The 19,560-nt window shown below is 43.5% G+C and overlaps 1 protein-coding gene across 1 annotated transcript in view; it reads right to left on the reverse strand.

Annotated features, from left to right (window-relative positions):
* Window positions 1–16,294, reverse strand: part of LOC139582535 (ryanodine receptor 3-like) — a 272,990-nt gene extending 256,696 nt beyond the window's left edge. The window contains exon 1 of the mRNA XM_071412622.1: window positions 15,920–16,294. Coding sequence (XP_071268723.1) covers window positions 15,920–15,967 — 48 coding nt within the window. The 5' untranslated portion in view covers window positions 15,968–16,294. The remainder of the gene's footprint in view (window positions 1–15,919) is intronic.
* Window positions 16,295–19,560: the final 3,266 nt, after the last annotated feature.

Here is a 19,560-nt window from a genome sequence, read left to right on the forward strand (position 1 = left end):
TTCCCTATATAGTGCACTACTTTTAACCTGGACATATCTGGTGTAAAATCTACTGCTGTAGTACATCTTGTTGACATTTACTGCATTGATTGATAAGAGCTAGGAACATAAGCATTTCGCTGCACCCGCCATAACACCTGCTGAACTGTGCACACAACCAATAAAATGTGATTTGATTTGGATGGCTGGGGGGGCTAAGGTGACTCTCTGTATGTCATCTACCTAGTTGTCTGTCCAGCATGAAAGAGAGTGATAAGGGAGGTAGAGAGAGAGAGAGGGTTGGTGAGAGAGAGAGAGAGACAGAGAGTGAGGGGGGAAATGGAGAGAGAGAGAGAATGAGGGGGAAGATGATGAGAGAGTGACAGATAGTGAGGGGAGAAATGGAGAGAGAGAAAGAGGGGAAGGTGAAAGAGAGAGAGACATAGAAAACCTGTCTGCCTGTAGAGGAAAGGCTGTGAAACTACTGCACGAAAGCAGAACCTGAGACAGAGCTGCATTTCCTGGCAAAATGTAAAAAATATAAAACAATTAGAGAGTATAATTTCCCCTAATTTGAAACCCTTATTCAAGGTTTCAAAGAACTCTCTGATGAGAATAGGCTACCTGTCCTGTTGGGGGAGGACGCAGAGAGCTGTGGGTTGGAAGCGCACTACATTGCTGCCGGCCATAAGTTGAGGGACAGTGTCTGACAGACCAACCAACCTGCACATGTCCTCTATATTGTTATTGTTCAACGGTTATTTTGACCCTTGGTTATTGTTGTTACTGTTGTCCCGTTGACAATTTTAATTATTATTATTTTAATATTGTAAATATCCAAAGTAAGCTTTGGCAATATGTACATTGTTATGTCATACCAATAAAGCAAATTGAAATGAATTGAATTGAGAGGGGGGAGATGGTGAGAGAGACAGAGAGAGAGAGAGAGAGACAGACAGAGGGAGGGGGGAGATGGAGAGACAGGGTGATAGAATGAGGGGAAGATGGTGAGAGAGACAGAGAGTAAGGGGGGAAATTGAGAGGGGGGGTGGAGAGAGAGAGACAGAAAGGGAGAGGGAGAGGGGGGGATGGAGAGAGAGAGAGGGTGCATTGGAGAGAAAGAGACAGAGAGAGAGAGAGGGGGGGGGAGAGAGACAGGGAGTGAGGGGGGAAATGGAGAAAGAGAGAGAGGAGGGAAGGGTGAGTGAGAAAATGAGAGAGATAGGCAGAGATATAGAGAAATAGAGAGACAGAGGGAGAAGGAGAGAGACAGAAATAGAGAGACAGAGGGAGAAGGAGAGAGACAGAAATAGAGAGACAGAGGGAAAAGGAGAGAGACAGAAATAGAGAGACAGAGGGAGAAGGAGAGAGACAGAGGGAGAAGGAGAGAGACAGAAAGAGAGAGACAGAGGGAGGAGAGAGACAGAAATAGAGAGACAGAGGGAGAAGGAGAGAGACAGAAATAGAGAGACAGAGGGAGAAGGAGAGAGACAGAAAGAGAGAGACAGAGGGAGGAGAGAGACAGAAATAGAGAGACAGAGGGAGAAGGATAGAGACAGAAATAGAGAGACAGAGGGAGAAGGAGAGAGACAGAAAGAGAAAGAGATAAAGCACGTTCAGGTACTTTAGGAGTGAAGTCAGCCAGTCAGCCATTTCAGGCCAAGTTAGAGCTCTTTTCAAATCAGTAAAGCTGAAGCGTTACAGATTCTGCCATAGAAATGTAAAAGTAATTTCCGATTGACCCGACATATGCAGTGTTTACCGTGAATGCAGTCTCCGCTAAAGTGGGAACATTGCCTTTAAATTTCAATCACACTGTGAAGCTGAAGACAGTCGTGAAGAGGGCACGATAAAACCTATTTTCCCTCAGGAGACTGAAAAGATTTGGCATCCTCAAAAGGTTTTACAGCGGCACCATCGAGAGCATCCTGACTGGTTGCATCACTGCCTGGTATTGCAACTGCTCGGCCTCCGACCGCAAGGCACTACAGAGGGTGGTGCGTACGGCCCAGTACATCACTGGGGCCAAGCTTCCTGTCATCCAGGACCTCTATACCAGGCGGTGTCAGAGGAAGGCCCTAAAAATTGTCAAAGACTCCAGCCACCCTAGTCATAGACTGTTCTCTCTGCTACCGTACGGCAAGCGGTACCGGAGCGTCAAGTCTAGGTCCAAGAGGTTTCTAAACAGCTTCTACCCCCAAGCCATAAGACTCCTGAACAGCTAATCAAATGGCTACCCAGACTATTTGCATTGCCCCCCCCACCCACCCCTACGCTGCTGCTACTCAGTTATTAGCTATGCATAGTCACTTTAACAACTCTACCTACATGTACATAATTACCTAAATTACCTTGACAATGGTCCCCCCGCACATTGACACATTGACTCTGTACCGGTACCCCTTGTATATAGCCTCCACATTGACTCTGTACCGGTACCCCCTGTATATAGCCTCCACATTGACTCTGTACCGGTACCCCCTGTATATAGCCTCCACATTGACTCTGTACCGGTACCCCCTGTATATAGCCTCCACATTGACTCTGTACCAGTACCCCCTGTATATAGCCTCCACATTGACTCTGTACCAGTACCCCCTGTATATAGCCTCCACATTGACTCTGTACCTGTTCCCCCTGTATATAGCCTCCACATTGACTCTGTACCGGTACCCCCTGTATATAGCCTCCACATTGACTCTGTACCAATACCCCCTGTATATAGCCTCCACATTGACTCTGTACCGGTACCCCCTGTATATAGCCTCCACATTGACTCTGTACCGGTACACCCTGTATATAGCCTCCACATTGACTCTGTACCGGTACCCCCTGTATATAGCCTCCACATTGACTCTGTACCGGTACCCCCTGTATATAGCCTCCACATTGACTCTGTACCAGTACCCCCTGTATATAGCCTCCACATTGACTCTGTACCGGTACACCCTGTATATAGCCTCCACATTGACTCTGTACCGGTACCCCCTGTATATAGCCTCCACATTGACTCTGTACCAATACCCCCTGTATATAGCCTCCACATTGACTCTGTACCGGTACCCCCTGTATATAGCCTCCACATTGACTCTGTACCGGTACACCCTGTATATAGCCTCCACATTGACTCTGTACCAGTACCCCCTGTATATAGCCTCCACATTGACTCTGTACCGGTACCCCCTGTATATAGCCTCCACATTGACTCTGTACCAGTACCCCCTGTATATAGCCTCCACATTGACTCTGTACCAGTACCCCCTGTATATAGCCCCGCTATTGTTATTTACTGCTGCTCTTTAATTATTTGTTATTCTTATCTCTTACTTTCTTTTTAGGTATTTCCTTAAAACTGCATTGTTGGTTAAGGGCTTGTAAATAAGCATTTAACTGTAAGGTCTACTACACCTTTTGTATTCGGTCCATGTGACAAATAAAATGTGATTTGATTTAATTTGAACTTCAACGATGTGGAATCAATAGAGGCCTTAAGCTCTCCACACTATAACGTGTAAGCTTACAGACGACTGACCCAGGTACAGTAGATCAGTGTTAGTCTCAGTAGAGCAGCACCGTGTCATTCTATATTTAAATATACGTTGTGTGAAGCTTCACAGACTGAATTTAAAATCAGGTTCCAGACCATTCTGAGTGATTCCCCCCGTTCAAGACAACTTGATTATTTCTAGGATCTTAATCTGACCAGTTCCTCACAGCAGGAAAATTATCCTGCAGCAACAGGAAATTTGAATTATTGTGTGAATTATAATACATGTTTTAGTTAAAGCAAGTCTGACATTTTTAAGTGGAAATTACAAACTTTATAAGCCTTCTTGCATTTTCTGTCCTACAACAACAGGGTGGTCAAATTAAGTTCCCACATTTGTACAATGAATCAGAGCAAAACATATATTTGGTAATAGATGTCTGACAAGTCAGTACTTGATATTGTTTCTGATATGATAGATTAGTTATGAATCTGGACTGGATCTGAGGGAAAATATATGTTGACAGTGATTTTCACTGCTAGAACTTCCTAAGAGTGATTGAAACTGTTTCCACATCAATCGACTCTAAAATGTCATCCCTGATCTGTTCCAGGCTGCAACTCAATGTCACGGATGGGTGAGCTATGGAAATAGACAATGTTGTTCTTCTGCAGTCAAGATCTGAGACGAGACACAGACCAGCAGGAGTTCTCTGACAACCTTATCCATGTTCTTGACTATTGCAACAGACTTGGCTCAGAACTTATTGGCTAGATAGAATATTTATTCAACAATAAACATTTCAAAAAACATTTCCTTAAACTTCTGAGGTGGAGGGTCTAACTTCTGACACAAAAATTGGCCTTGATTGCTTATCCAATGATTCCTAACATTTCCCTCTTCAGTATTCAGTTGATGCAAGCAAATAACGGTTCAACTAAAACAATTAAAATAATACAGGCCACGTCAAAGGTAACAGTAAAATACTTCTCATTAAAAAATGATAAGCCTTTGTGCATACTATGAAACGTTCAAGGCAGCCTTTAAATGGTAATGAAGCTGGTATCCTCCCCAGGCCCAAACAAACCCAAATCTCAGCAGTACATATCCTATTTCAGTCCTCTCCATTGATTAATGAAGGCAATTATTTATCTTGAGAGTAACCTCACGTCTCACGCCGTTGTACTTACTGTGATACTGTAGCTAATTCAAGATGAGATCTACTCTAAGCAAACCAACTCCCACGTGGTAAGATGAAGCTCTCAATCACAATGCCCACACGGATGGATCTCCTTGGGGCTAATCGAGAAGGAAAAGCACAAGACAGAGAGGCAAAGCTCAGGGCCTCAAATAGAACATATCGCAACAACAACTTTCGGTAAAAATTTTGCCTGCAGTTCTAATCTTTATAGATTGCTATAAGCAGGTATAATGCTTTATAACTTGCTATAAGCAGGTATAATGCTTTATAACTTGGTATAAGCAGGAATAATGCTTTAGAACTTGGTACAAGCAGGTATGAAATTTTGTTCTAATACAAAGGTAATTTAAGTTTTTACAGAACATGTGACCTAACCAGGGTAACCTCTAGACTGTATTAATAGGTCAGGGTAACCTCTGTAGTAATACGTCAGGGTAACCTCTAGACTGTATAATACGTCAGGGTAACCTCTGTATTAATAGGTCAGGGTAACCTCTAGACTGTATTAATAGGTCAGGGTAACCTCTGTATTAAAAGGTCAGGGTAACCTCTAGACTGTATTAATAGGTCAGGGTAACCTCTGTATTAATAGGTCAGGGTAACCTCTAGACTGTATTAATAGGTCAGGGTAACCTCTGTATTAATAGGTCAGGGTAACCTCTGTATTAATAGGTCAGGGTAACCTCTGTATTAATAGGTCAGGGTAACCTCTGTATTAATAGGTCAGGGTAACCTCTGTATTAATAGGTAAAAAGCAGATCATTTTAAATAAGCTCTCTCTCTACCCAGTCAATGCAGTGTTGACAAACAGCCTTGGCCCACATCTTTCAGAATTCATAGAAGCTTCATGAGCTTGTCAACATTGGTTCAAAGCTACGGACATGACAGGGTTTTGGCAAATAAACTGCCGTCAGGGTCCTTGAGTGAGTGATGGACCGAACGACTTCCCATGGCCTGATTCAAGACGGGCACTGTTTAAAAACGATTTACTTCACCCATGCCCTTTGTAATACAGCAGCAACCATACAGGTTACTATTATCTTTCCTAGGGTAGAGCTCTAGATTATCTTTCCCAGGGTAGAGCTCTAGATTATCTTTCCTAGGGTAGAGCTCTAGATTATCTTTCCTAGGGTAGAGCTCTAGATTATCTTTCCCAGGGTAGAGCTCTAGATTATCTTTCCTAGGGTAGAGCTCTAGATTATCTTTCCCAGGGTAGAGCTCTAGATTATCTTTCCTAGGGTAGAGCTCTAGATTATCTTTCCTAGGGTAGAGCTCTAGATTATCTTTCCTAGGGTAGAGCTCTAGATTATCTTTCCCAGGGTAGAGCTCTAGATTATCTTTCCCAGGGTAGAGCTCTAGATTATCTTTCCTAGGGTAGAGCTCTAGATTATCTTTCCTAGGGTAGAGCTCTAGATTATTTTTCCTAGGGTAGAGCTCTAGATTATCTTTCCTAGGGTAGAGCTCTAGATTATCTTTCCTAGGGTAGAGCTCTAGATTATCTTTCCTAGGGTAGAGCTCTAGATTATCTTTCCTAGGGTAGAGCTCTAGATTATCTTTCCTAGGGTAGAGCTCTAGATTATCTTTCCCAGGTTAGAGCTCTAGATTATCTTTCCCAGGTTAGAGCTCTAGATTATCTTTCCCAGGTTAGAGCTCTAGATGATCTTTCCTAGGGTAGAGCTCTAGATTATCTTTCCTAGGGTAGAGCTCTAGATTATCTTTCCTATGGTAGAGCTCTAGATTATCTTTCCTAGGGTAGAGCTCTAGATTATCTTTCCTAGGGTAGAGCTCCAGATTATCTTTCCTAGGGTAGAGCTCTAGATTATCTTTCCTAGGGTAGAGCTCTAGATTATCTTTCCTAGGGTAGAGCTCCAGATTATCTTTCCTAGGGTAGAGCTCTAGATTATCTTTACTAGGGTAGAGCTCTAGATTATCTTTCCTAGGGTAGAGCTCTAGATTATCTTTCCTAGGGTAGAGCTCCAGATTATCTTTCCTAGGGTAGAGCTCTAGATTATCTTTCCTAGGGTACATAGTCCATCTGTAAACTACCCACCCAATTTACCTACCTCACCCCCCATACTGCTTTTATTTATTTACTTTTCTGCTCTTTTGCACACCAGTATCTCTTCTTGCACATGATCATCTGATGATTTATCACTCCAGTGTTAATCTGCTAAATTGTAATTATTCGATTTATTGCCTACCTCATGCCTTTTGCACACATTGTATATAGATTCTCTTTTTTTCTACCATGTTATTGACTTGTTTATTGTTTACTCCATGTGTAACTCTGTGTTGTCTGTTCACACTGCTATGCTTTATCTTGGCCAGGTCGCAGTTGCAAATGAGAACTTGTTCTCAACTAGCCTACCTGGTTAAATAAAGGTGAAATAAAAATAAATAAAAAAAAGGGTAGAGGTCTAGATTATCTTTCCTAGGGTAGAGCTCTAGATTATCTTTCCCAGGGTAGAGCTCTAGATTATCTTTCCTAGGGTAGAGCTCGATTTGATCTTTCCTAGGGTAGAGCTCCAGAGAAGCATCCAGGGCTAAAATAAAGAATAACTATTCAAATGTAACCAAACAAAAGTATTTTAGGAAGGTTGCAACAGAGCTCAGCAAGAGATCCCACCCTGCCTAAGTAACGGTATAGGGATACACCCAGACCAAAATCAAAGTAAAGTAAGTAAATATTAGTAATATAGGCACCAGAGCAGCAGACACCCTGTCCTTCAGCACTGATGACTCTGAGCCCCTAGTGGAGGACAGTGATGACTCTGAGCCCCTAGTGGAGAACAGTGATGACTCTGAGCCCCTAGTGGAGAACAGTGATGACTCTGAACCCCTAGTGGAGGACAGCGAGGACTCTGAGCCCCTAGTGGAGGACAGTGATGACTCTGAGCCCCTAGTGGAGAACAGTGAAGACTCTGAGCCCCTAGTGGAGGACAGTGATGACTCTGAGACCCTAGTGGAGGACAGTGATGACTCTGAGTCCCTCGTGGAGGACAGTGAGGACTCTGAGCCCCTAGTGGAGAACAGTGAGGACTCTGAGCCCCTAGGACAGTGATGACTCTGAGCCCCTAGTGGAGGACAGTGATGACTCTGAGCCCCTAGTGGAGAACAGTGATGACTCTGAGCTCCTAGTGGAGGACAGTGAGGACTCTGAGCCCCTAGTGGAGAACAGTGAGGACTCTAAACCCCTAGTGGAGGACAGTGATGACTCTGAGCCCCTAGTGGAGGACAGTGATGACTCTGAGCCCCTAGTGGAGAACAGTGATGACTCTGAGCTCCTAGTGGAGGACAGTGATGACTCTGAGCCCCTAGTGGAGAACAGTGAGGACTCTGAGCCCCTAGTGGAGGACAGTGATGACTCTGAGCCCCTAGTGGAGAACAGTGAGGACTCTGAGCCCCTAGTGGAGGACAGTGATGACTCTGAGCCCCTAGTGGAGAACAGTGAGGACTCTGAGCCCCTAGTGGAGAACAGTGAGGACTCTGAGCCCCTAGTGGAGAACAGTGATGACTCTGAGCCCCTAGTGGAGAACAGTGAGGGTGAGGACTCTGAGCCCCTAGTGGAGAACAGTGATGACTCTGAGCCCCTAGTGGAGAACAGTGATGACTCTGAGCCCCTAGGACAGTGATGACTCTGAGCCCCCAGTGGAGAACAGTGATGACTCTGAGCCCCTAGTGGAGAACAGTGATGACTCTGAGCCCCTAGTGGAGAACAGTGGGGACTCTGAGCCCCTAGGACAGTGATGACTCTGAGCTCCTAGTGGAGAACAGTGAGGACTCTGAGCCCCTAGTGGAGAACAGTGAGGACTCTGAGCCCCTAGTGGAGGACAGTGATGACTCTAAACCCCTAGGACAGTGAGGACTCTGAGCCCCTAGTGGAGAACAGTGATGACTCTGAGCCCCTAGTGGAGGACAGTGATGACTCTGAGCCCCTAGTGGAGGACAGTGATGACTCTGAGCCCCTAGTGGAGAACAGTGATGACTCTGAGCCCCTAGTGGAGGACAGTGAGGACTCTGAGCCCCCAGTGTAGGACAGTGATGACTCTGAGCCCCTAGTGGAGGACAGTGAGGACTCTGAGCCCCTAGTGGAGGACAGTGATGACTCTGAGCCTCCAGTGGAGGACAGTGATGACTCTGAGCCTCCAGTGGAGGACAGTGATGACTCTGAGCCCCTAGTGGAGAACAGTGAGGACTCTGAGCCCCTAGTGGAGGACAGTGATGACTCTGAGCCCCTAGTGGAGGACAGTGATGACTCTGAGCCCCTAGTGGAGAACAGTGAGGACTCTGAGCCCCTAGTGGAGGACAGTGATGACTCTGAGCCCCTAGTGGAGGACAGTGATGACTCTGAGCCCCTAGTGGAGGACAGTGATGACTCTGAGCCCCCAGTGGAGGACAGTGAGGACTCTGAGCCCCTAGTGGAGAACAGTGAGGACTCTGAGCCCCTAGTGGAGGACAGTGATGACTCTGAGCCCTGTCATGTCTGCAATACCACAGGTAAACCTGACCCCAAACACACAATGGTTCATTCCAAACTTTAAAGGACCAATTTCAGTTTTCTAATAAAGGCAGATTATTAATACATTTGTAGGACTAATCTGGATTCAGGAAGCTGGCCCACATATCATTACCTGTCTGTGGTACCACAGAGGCACAGACAGTCAGACACCCTTGGCTGAAATCCACCTGGCTGAAATCCACCTGGCTTTAATCCACCTGGCTTTAATCCACCTGGCTGCAAACCAATCTCAAGTGGCTCTGGCCCAGCAGTTTAAATCCTCTCATTTCATTTCCAGAGACAACAGGATGAAAGAGCTCTGGAGAGACGGGGAGTCTAACAATGGTATTTTAATTGTCATAGAAACCACTGCCGACCACCTCTACTACCCCAAATGTATCCTAGTGTTCTCACACCAGCCCTGTAACATGACAGAGATACCCAAAGACATGCAATCATCTTTTTTGTGGACAAAGTGGTCAGATTTGTAATGAATTTGAACAGCAGCAGTGCCAATAAACTGTTTAAACACTGGGAAACATTTAACAAAACTGTTTCATTTTTGTGTCAAACACAGCAGATATTTGTACATTTGTTTTGTATATATCTTGGTCAAAACAGCCTAAAACAAAGATGAGTCATCGTACAATAACTACAAAGTGAATCACTGAGATACAGTAATCAAACAAACATAATTAATATTCAAACTGCTTCTCACAGATTCTCCACAGTGTTGCTCCTACAGCTACCCTCTTCTTATTCTCCACAGTGTTGCTCCTACAGCTACCCTCTTCTTATTCTCCACAGTGTTGCTCCTACAGCTACCCTCTTCTTATTCTCCACAGTGTTGCTCCTACAGCTACCCTCTTCTTATTCTCCAGTGTTGCTCCTACAGCTACCCTCTTCTTATTCTCCAGTGTTGCTCCTACAGCTACCCTCTTCTTATTCTCCAGTGTTGCTCCTACAGCTACCCTCTTCGTATTCTCCACAGTGTTGCTCCTACAGCTACCCTCTTCTTATTCTCCACAGTGTTGCTCCTACACCTACCCTCTTCTTATTCTCCACAGTGTTGCTCCTACAGCTACCCTCTTCTTATTCTCCACAGTGTTGCTCCTACACCTACCCTCTTCTTATTCTCCACAGTGTTGCTCCTACAGCTACCCTCTTCTTATTCTCCACAGTGTTGCTCCTACACCTACCCTCTTCTTATTCTCCACAGTGTTGCTCCTACAGCTACCCTCTTCGTATTCTCCACAGTGTTGCTCCTACAGCTACCCTCTTCTTATTCTCCACAGTGTTGCTCCTACAGCTACCCTCTTCGTATTCTCCACAGTGTTGCTCCTACAGCTACCCTCTTCTTATTCTCCAGTGTTGCTCCTACAGCTACCCTCTTCGTATTCTCCACAGTGTTGCTCCTACAGCTACCCTCTTCTTATTCTCCACAGTGTTGCTCCTACAGCTACCCTCTTCTTATTCTCCACAGTGTTGCTCCTACACCTACCCTCTTCTTATTCTCCACAGTGTTGCTCCTACACCTACCCTTTTCTTATTCTCCACAGTGTTGCTCCTACAGCTACCCTCTTCTTATTCTCCACAGTGTTGCTCCTACAGCTACCCTCTTCTTATTCTCCACAGTGTTGCTCCTACAGCTACCCTCTTCTTATTCTCCACAGTGTTGCTCCTACAGCTACCCTCTTCTTATTCTCCACAGTGTTGCTCCTACAGCTACCCTCTTCTTATTCTCCACAGTGTTGCTCCTACAGCTACCCTCTTCTTATTCTCCACAGTCCTGACTATATCTTCATACACTATAAAACTCTGCGGTAGCAAGCTGTTTATTATCTAAATACTGGTTCGTCCCTATAAAAAAATGGTGCTAAAATGCCACTGGTCTTGTGCTATCTGCCCAGCTGATGCAATGTTGACCCATGGTGTGTTGTGGTGTGGGCGGGAGCCAGCAAGCAGGGGAGCGCGTGTACAGTGTGTATACATGGGCTTTGGCAGCATCTGTTTTTAAGAGGCTAAATATAAAGAGTTGTCCTATGAAATGTAGAATGCTTCCAGAACAACATCAACTCCAAATAAGCATTGTGCTGCTGCTACTGCTACTGTAACAGTAGAACTTTAGACCGTCCCCTCGCCCTGACCCGGGCGCGAACCAGGGACCCTCAGCACACATCAACAACCGTCACCCACGAAGCGTCGTTACCCACGAAGGTCTCAAAGCGAGTGACGTAGCCGATTGAAACGCTATTAGCGCGGACCACCGCTAACTAGCTAGCCATTTCACATCCGTTACACTACTGCTACTACTGCTGCTACTGCTGCTGCTGCTGCTACTGCTACTGCCGCTACTGCTGCTGCTGCTGCTGCTACTGCTGCTGCTGCTACTGCTACTGCCGCTACTGCTGCTGCTGCTGCTGCTGCTACTGCTGCTGCTGCTACTGCTACTGCCGCTACTGCTGCTGCTGCTGCTGCTACTGCTGCTGCTACTGCTGCTGCTGCTACTGCTACTGCTACTGCTGCTGCTACTGCTACTGCTGCTGCTGCTACTGCTACTGCTACTGCATAGGGGGGGAAATGGACGCAATGGATTGTGGTCATTGTTGTTAATTACCGCGTTCTTGCACTGAATTGGGTTGAATATTGCTCAATGAAAACTACAACTCCCTTCTGCCCAGCGTAACACATTGTTCTTGACATGACTTTTCTCATAAATGATTTTACTTCCCTCTAGAGAAACGGCGCATTGGGCTCACAAAACACTAAATACATTTCAAGTAATTTAATGTGGGTCAATTAATTGCATAATAACCAAAAAAAAAACGAAATGTCGGTTAATCGCTCAGCACTACTGTACATCCAAGCATTTGAACTTCTGACTCCACAATCACACTTTGTAACTGGGATGATGAACAACAAGTCCAATTTCACAGAAATGCTTCAGATTCTTACATGTTGTTTTCCATTTGCCAGGACTGCAACCTCATTACCCATTATTACAAAAAGCTACACCTCTTGTGAATACACATCAGTTGATGTGCAACATAAATTCCCTTATTTTATGGAGTAAAGTAGGCTACATGTTGGATAAAAATGTGTAATGACAGGCCTGATGGAACAAGAACATTTGTTAGTAGACTTTCCAAATGTCGACAAAAACAAAATACTTTGTGTTGTTAAATTAATTATGCGATATTTATCGGTGGAAACGTTTTTATGTGCAAATATTGATTTAATAACCATCAAGTAAACTTGGGAGGCACGCGATGACATGTTTTGTGACCATCACATTACGACTCGTCGGGAAAGCATGCAGTTTATTAGGCTACAGATGAAATACATGATGATAAACTTCACAGGGTGGTGAAAGTGCACGGTGATGATCTTGATGCTCCTTTCCAATAAATATTGAGGGTCTTATTCGGATGACATGATCATCGCTGTTTGGCTGTCGTTTGTCCATAATAATCTCATCATGTATATAGGCTATACCCACACTGTATCTACAAACTGTTGGGGCACATTCGCTATTTAACGCAACATTTTTTGGGAGGTGAGAAAGTCATCAGTAGAGTTGAAGATGCAATGGAAAAACATTTAACTTGTATTTTTGTATTCAGTACATGGGAATTAAAGAACAACATTGTTTATGTGCACTACGTCATCACACAAAGTATTTTATCCGCAACAAATTAATTTGATGGAAACACATCTCTTGTGGGAAAATGCGCGTAATGTTTTCATGCGGATTTTAGAATATTAGTTTGAAAATATGTCGCCAGTTAGATTAAAACGTAGCTTGTGTCGGTCTGTTCTGGACAATTTAAAGAACTACAAAGTCTTCAAGTCGCACCTAACTTCGAACGGGTGGGTATCATTAGTGGAACGTTCTAACAGGAATATGTTCCAAACATTTCGTAAAGTACAAGGTTGTTAAAAAACAACGGATACAAAGTAGCATGATCAATTCAACTAGCTGCCTAATAGGCATCAACTCATCACGTAGCGTATTCTTAATGTTTGTCCATAGGCTACCAGAGTGAGGACAGACATGTTCCGGTAATAAACGTGGTGAGTGAAAAACTAAATGAAATAGTCCACTCCCTACCTAGTATCTTATTCTGCCGCTATACAACTTTGTATGCGTTGTTTGTTGACAACCTTGTTATTTACGAAGTTTTTGGAACAGATTCCTGTTGGAACGTTCCACAAATTATACCCACCCACTTCGAACTGGAAAGAATGAGGCGTTGTAAATGACTAAACTGTCAGTAGGTGGTATCCTTCCTATTGAGGTTGTCGTGGTGAAGTAACGCGTCCCTCTTCCACTCAAAATCCTTTTCCTTAATTCCTCCCGACTGAGAGACCTAGGTATATGACAGGCCCAGGGCTCTGCCAGGCGTATCACTTTTACACCTCAACAGCATAACACACTCCGGCCTCGATCCCCAGATCTGATGGCATGCTGATCATTTAATCATATCCTAGGGCTGGGCTACACATCTTGGAAGATCAGTTGATCGTTCTAAATACCAGGGCTTGTTGTGGATGTTGATAATGCATTTCAGATATTTGAAGATATCCTCAAGAATAAATACATCTAAAGATACAAATACAAAATATGAATGGACATAGACTAGCTGTTGGAATAATATAATATCTGTAATGTTACATAAACTAAAATGACAAATTAACAACTCAATTATGAATGACATATAAATCATATCTAATAATACATTTCAAATTAAATTAACACTGACGTGCGTGTTTATGTATGAACTGACTATTGATAGTATTTTGTGACAGCCTAAAGCCTGATTAGACTATTGACAAAATGTTATGTGTACTTGGGGCTGGGGGAAACCCCTCTGGAATATGTCTGTTGTCATCAGGTAATCAGGATGCCATTGAGTGGTGTGAGTGTCGGGAATCTGAGAGCCATCGGGGTCAGCATATCGCAGGCCTGTTAAATACTGGTGACCGACCTGTCACCTGTCAAACAGCCACCACTGGTTTTCTCTCTATGGTAACGTACTGTACGCTATGGATCTAAAACCAACTCTAGACAATGATATGGGATCTGTACCCAACTCTAGACAAATCAATTATGCTCACTTAATCATTTGGATCAACATCCAAAATTCAAGTTGCTCCTAATAGCGACAACCAAACCACCAAATGTAATGTTTTATTCTCCATCGTATGACACTTTTATCAACAACAGCATGTCTAAGATATCACACATGATCAAACTCCAAGCATTAATAGAGGTCATTATCTGAATGTACACAAGCTATAGTCTACAACCAGTAGCCATTAGGACAGGTGTTACCCTAATACCAGAGTAATTCTTTAGGAACCATACTGAATCAGCTGGGTTATAGGTGACACACACATCTCCAGTGTCCAAAGTTGTCACGTCCTGACCTCAGTTCCTTTTTTATGTCTCTATTTTGGTTTGGTCAGGGCGTGAGTTGGGGTGGGCATTCTATGTTTTGCATTCTATGTTTTTCATTCTATGTTTTGTATTTCTATGTGTTTGGCCTGGTATGGTTCCCAATCAGAGGCAGCTGTCTATCGTTGTCTCTGATTGAGAACCATACTTAGGTAGCCTTTTCCCACCTGGTGTTTGTGGGTAGTTGTTTCCTGTTTTGTGTTGTGTCACCTTTCAGGACTGTTTTGATTTTCATTGTTTCACTTTTGTTATTTTGTATTCTGTGTTCAGTTATAATAAATTTAACATGGACACGTACCACGCTGCATTTTGGTCCGATCTTTCCTGTTCTTCAGATGAAGAAGGTCATTACAAAAGGTGGTAAAGGCTAGTCCGGACTAGCCGATATGTCAATGATCAACCAACTATGATGGATGGTTATTCACACCAGGCCAACATACATACTGTACAGCATATAGTTTACAAACCATAACTGCCTTGTACCCCAACATCTACCCTATTGTAGCCTATGGTAAGAAACCAATCTGCGGTGACCACTAAAATAGCTGAGCCTTGCCTAGGGTTCTCTAACGTGTGAACAGAACTTATTAAAACACCTCACCCTGTGTCAAAGCAAAGCGCAAAGGTAAAAATAGCTTCAGCTTTTCGCTTGAAGATTAAATCAACAACAGCCTATCAGAAAATGACTACAACCCACACGCAGATAGAAAACCAGAGAAAAAAAAACAAGAAACCTTATGTTCTTCAAGTTTAATCTATAAATAATTGGCCAACAGATGTGACAACTCAACCATACTCTAAACGAACCATATTAGAACGTTCATGTAAAAATCACAACTTTTATCCTGCATTTTTTTTTAAACATTTGGTTGTGGTTATGTAGGCTCATAAATGTGCCCCTGTCACGTGCAGCTGGGACTTTCATTTAAATTCCAGTGTGGCGACAGGTGCTCGGTGAGCCAAAATGCCGCTAGCTCACTGCGCTGCAGCCCATAGCGTGCACCATACACCTATAGGACCATTTCCCAACAAGGGCAGAACCTCATGAATTATATAAAACACCCCAAAAATAAAACTGCACACAAAAACATATATTTTAAGACAGAGCATTAGAATAATTTTGAAAGTTGTAATATCCAGATTTAGCATTAGTTCAGGTATTCAAGCGAAGGACAGACTCTATCTATCCAGCATCAGTTGTAGCCATATAAAGCCATATCCACACTCGATCCAAGGAAGAGAGAAAAAACGCTTTTGTTATGTATAAAAAGTAGGCAAATAATGTAGCTACTTACAGTTCGCAAGAACTGTATATCATCTTCCCCTTCTCCGCCCTCAGCCATGGCTGTGAAGGAGCCTGTTTAGACTCTGAAAGACACCACTGACTGGAGAGGCAGTAGGCTAGACAGAAACACGATGCTTTGCCTCTCCTGCCGATATTAGCATGGAGCTAATTCCACAACCATATAGGGCAGACCGGGTAAGCCCTCCGCGTCCACTGCACACCACACCGCGTACTGTCATTCAATGCCTACCCTCCCGGGTCCGTGGACTCCCTGCCGCTGCCAATGCCAGCAGTGCGCTACGGTGGGTTCGAGAGGAGGAGCGCGCCTCAGCCAGCGGACGAGGATGAGGAGAGGGATGCTGTTAAATGATGCTGAATGAAATGACAAAGTCTGTCACTGTCACTCCGCGGGCATTCAAGTTTACAACGCTGGAGTCAGCAGTTTAGTGACGGAATGGGTCAGAACGGAGACTTTAATGACAATACTTGTGTTGAATACAAAGTTGGCGCAGAGGCACATCTTTCTCACTCCCTCTCGCTCTCCCACTCTCTGTTGAGATGGAACAGACAGTAAAAAATATAAAAGTGTTTAATTTTGATTTTGATTTCTTGAAAACAAATATAGCCTAAGAATCGTATTATTCCCAATTGAAAATAGATGAGCTTGTCTGCAAGGACGACTGTCCGCTCAACACGCTATTATTCTCTTTTGTTTTGGTGTATCTTTATGCTGTTTTAAAGAAACAAAAAACTATATATGCTACTATAGCCTTGGCATAGCCTACCTACTGTTTCTACAATATCCCAGCCACTGCCCCAGGCTACTTTGAGGGAAATTGATAACTTTAACCCAATCTGGTTGACAAATGCTGCCGCTTTGCCGAAGTTATTTATCCTAACCTTCAGGGGTTGTAGTTACATTATGACGCCTTATAACACAGGTAGCCAACATAGTTCTTGAAGAAACACGTGTCCCGATACATATGATGCTGTGAAAGCAGCGCACCGTGTTGTTGAAGACACTGCTGACATCTAGTGGACTATGGTGTAACAGAGTGCAACAAGACAAGGCTACTTTAAATATATATATATAACCAGGCAGGTCAGTTAAGAACAAATTCGTATTTACAATGACGTCTACTCCGGCCAAACCCCAACGACGCTGGGCCAATTGTGCACCGCCCTATGACATTCCCAATCACGGCCGGATGCAATACAGCCTGGATTCGAACCAGGTACTATAGTGACAATGAGATGCAGTGCCTTAGACCGCTGCGCCAAATAGCTTTGCCATTTCCTGGTTGCTAAAATTAGAATAGTTTTCCTAATTTCAGTTTATGTGACCAAACAAGCAGAAAGTGTGTTGAAAATCATTGTACCATCTGATTGGCTGTGAATTATATTTTCCATGATCAAAAATATTGTATTTTCAGCTGTTTGAAGCTGCTGTACAAAAACCAGAAGTAAAATAATCAAAATGAAACGTAAGAATGGGAAGCATAGAAATAGTGCACATAGAACAGATCTACCACTTCTTAGACTAGCTTTCAATGAGTATGACAGATCTATAACTCACATTTCGATGTGATTTTATTGGGTAGCCCAAAAAGTTACATATTGTAGCTTTAATGGAAACTCAGGGCAAATGTATCCCCCCAGTGGTTAAGGAAGGAAACTGCACCCTGTGTAGCCTACTAGCCGCACTAGGCTGAATACTTGACAGGCTGATTGCTTGAATTACATTTAACAGTCAGTGGTGGAAAAGTATACAATTGTCAAACTTGAGTAAAAATAAAGATAGATTAGTAGACAATGACTCACGTAAAAGCCAGTAAAATACTACTTGATTCAAAGTTAAAAAAATAAAAAAAATAGCAATAAGGCACCTCGGGGGTTTGTGATATATGGCCAATACACCACAGCTAAGGGCTGTGTCCAGGCAGTCAGCAACAAGACCATCCCTTAGCCGTGGTATATTGGCCGTATACCACACCCCCTCGTGTCTAATTGCTTAAATATACTTAAGTATCAAAAGTAAATGTAATGGCTAAAATATATACTTCAAAAGTAAATGTATAAGTATAAATCATTTTGGATTCCTTATAATAAGCAAACCCAGTGGCGGTTCTAGCTTGTATGGCTCCTTGGGCGAACTATATAAATATAAAAATATATACAAAAATAAGGCTCACAAATATCAAAAAGAAGTAACAAAGACAAATAGAAACAAATTGTAGTATATAAATACAAATAAAAAAGGAATCAAATTATCACACTATTAACCTATTTCTAACAAAAAATACACAAATAAAACTAAATTGCACAAATCCTATATCACACAAATAGAATAACACACTTATAAAGAAGAGATCCTGATTATTACACTATTGCACTTCAAACAAGAAACACACAAACTAAATTGGACAACTGCCATCTAACCCCTGACCTTTCTTGCCTTCCTTGATGCAAAGCCATCAATTACATCATCATAGGAAATCTGCCCAGCAATTGCATGGTTAATACTGATGACAGCAAGGCCACTAAGGCGTTCCTGTGACATGGTGGACCTCAGGTAGGATTTGATGAGCTTCAACTTTGAAAAGCTCCTCTCTGCTTCAGCTACGGTCACTGGAAGAGGAGGACAAATTCTGAGAGCAGTCCACAAATTTGGATACATTTCTGAGATCTCCCTTTACGTGTATAAATATCAGAAGCTCAAGCAGGGTCATGGTCTTCGATGGCAAGTCAGGCAAGTTCTTCAGTTCCTGTGCAAGCTCTCTGCCAACCAAGTCTGAGTGTTCTTTATAGAGCAGTGTCACACTAAGGGCCTCACATTGTTCTGTCAGCTCCTCATACGAGAGACACTGGAAGGTCGTCAGCACTCTAAACTTCTCTCCCACATTTTCCAATGTGGAAAATCTTTCCTGAAGGGGTGAGGTTGCAGCAAAATTGCCGCTTTGTGGACATCAGCCTTTTTTGTTGTAGTACGGCCTCTACATTCATACCCTCGCAAATATCCTCGGCTGACGTTTGTGCAGTCATAAAGCCTGTTGCCCTGTAGTTGCTAAGACCTCTCTCTGTCTTTCTGAGAAGACTGACTGTAACATCCACATGCATACTGGTAGACTGCATCAGCTTGCTCACATGTTGGATCTGTCTCCAGATGTCATACCACACCACTGTACAGATGCTGAAGCGGTATGATCCCACCTCCTCTGACAAGGACTGGGCCTCAATCTTTATCACAGGGTCTTTGGTTTGATCCCTCACCTCAATCAGTGGCTCTCTCACCGCTGCTGCCTGATACCTCACACTCTTAACTTTACTCTTCCACCTTGTCTCAGTCCACATCTTCAAAGTGATGTCCACATGTTTTCTCAGGATGGCCCATCACTGTGTGGAGGCTGAGAACAAGGTGTACAGTTTGTGTAAGATGCCAAAGTAACCTGTGGCATCGACAGAGCTTTTAGCAGCATCAGCCACAACCAGGTTCAATGTGTGAGCCCCACATGGCACCAATAGAGCTCTTGGATTCATTTCCAGGAGTCTGGCTTGGACACCTTTGTTTGTGCCTGTCATGTTGGCCCCATTATCATCAGCCTGTCCTCTGCAGTCCTCAAATGGAATGTTAAGCTCCTCTAATCTGTTGAG

The sequence above is a fragment of the Salvelinus alpinus genome, chromosome 8, assembly GCF_045679555.1.
Source record: "Salvelinus alpinus chromosome 8, SLU_Salpinus.1, whole genome shotgun sequence".
In the NCBI taxonomy this organism is placed as follows: domain Eukaryota; kingdom Metazoa; phylum Chordata; class Actinopteri; order Salmoniformes; family Salmonidae; genus Salvelinus; species Salvelinus alpinus.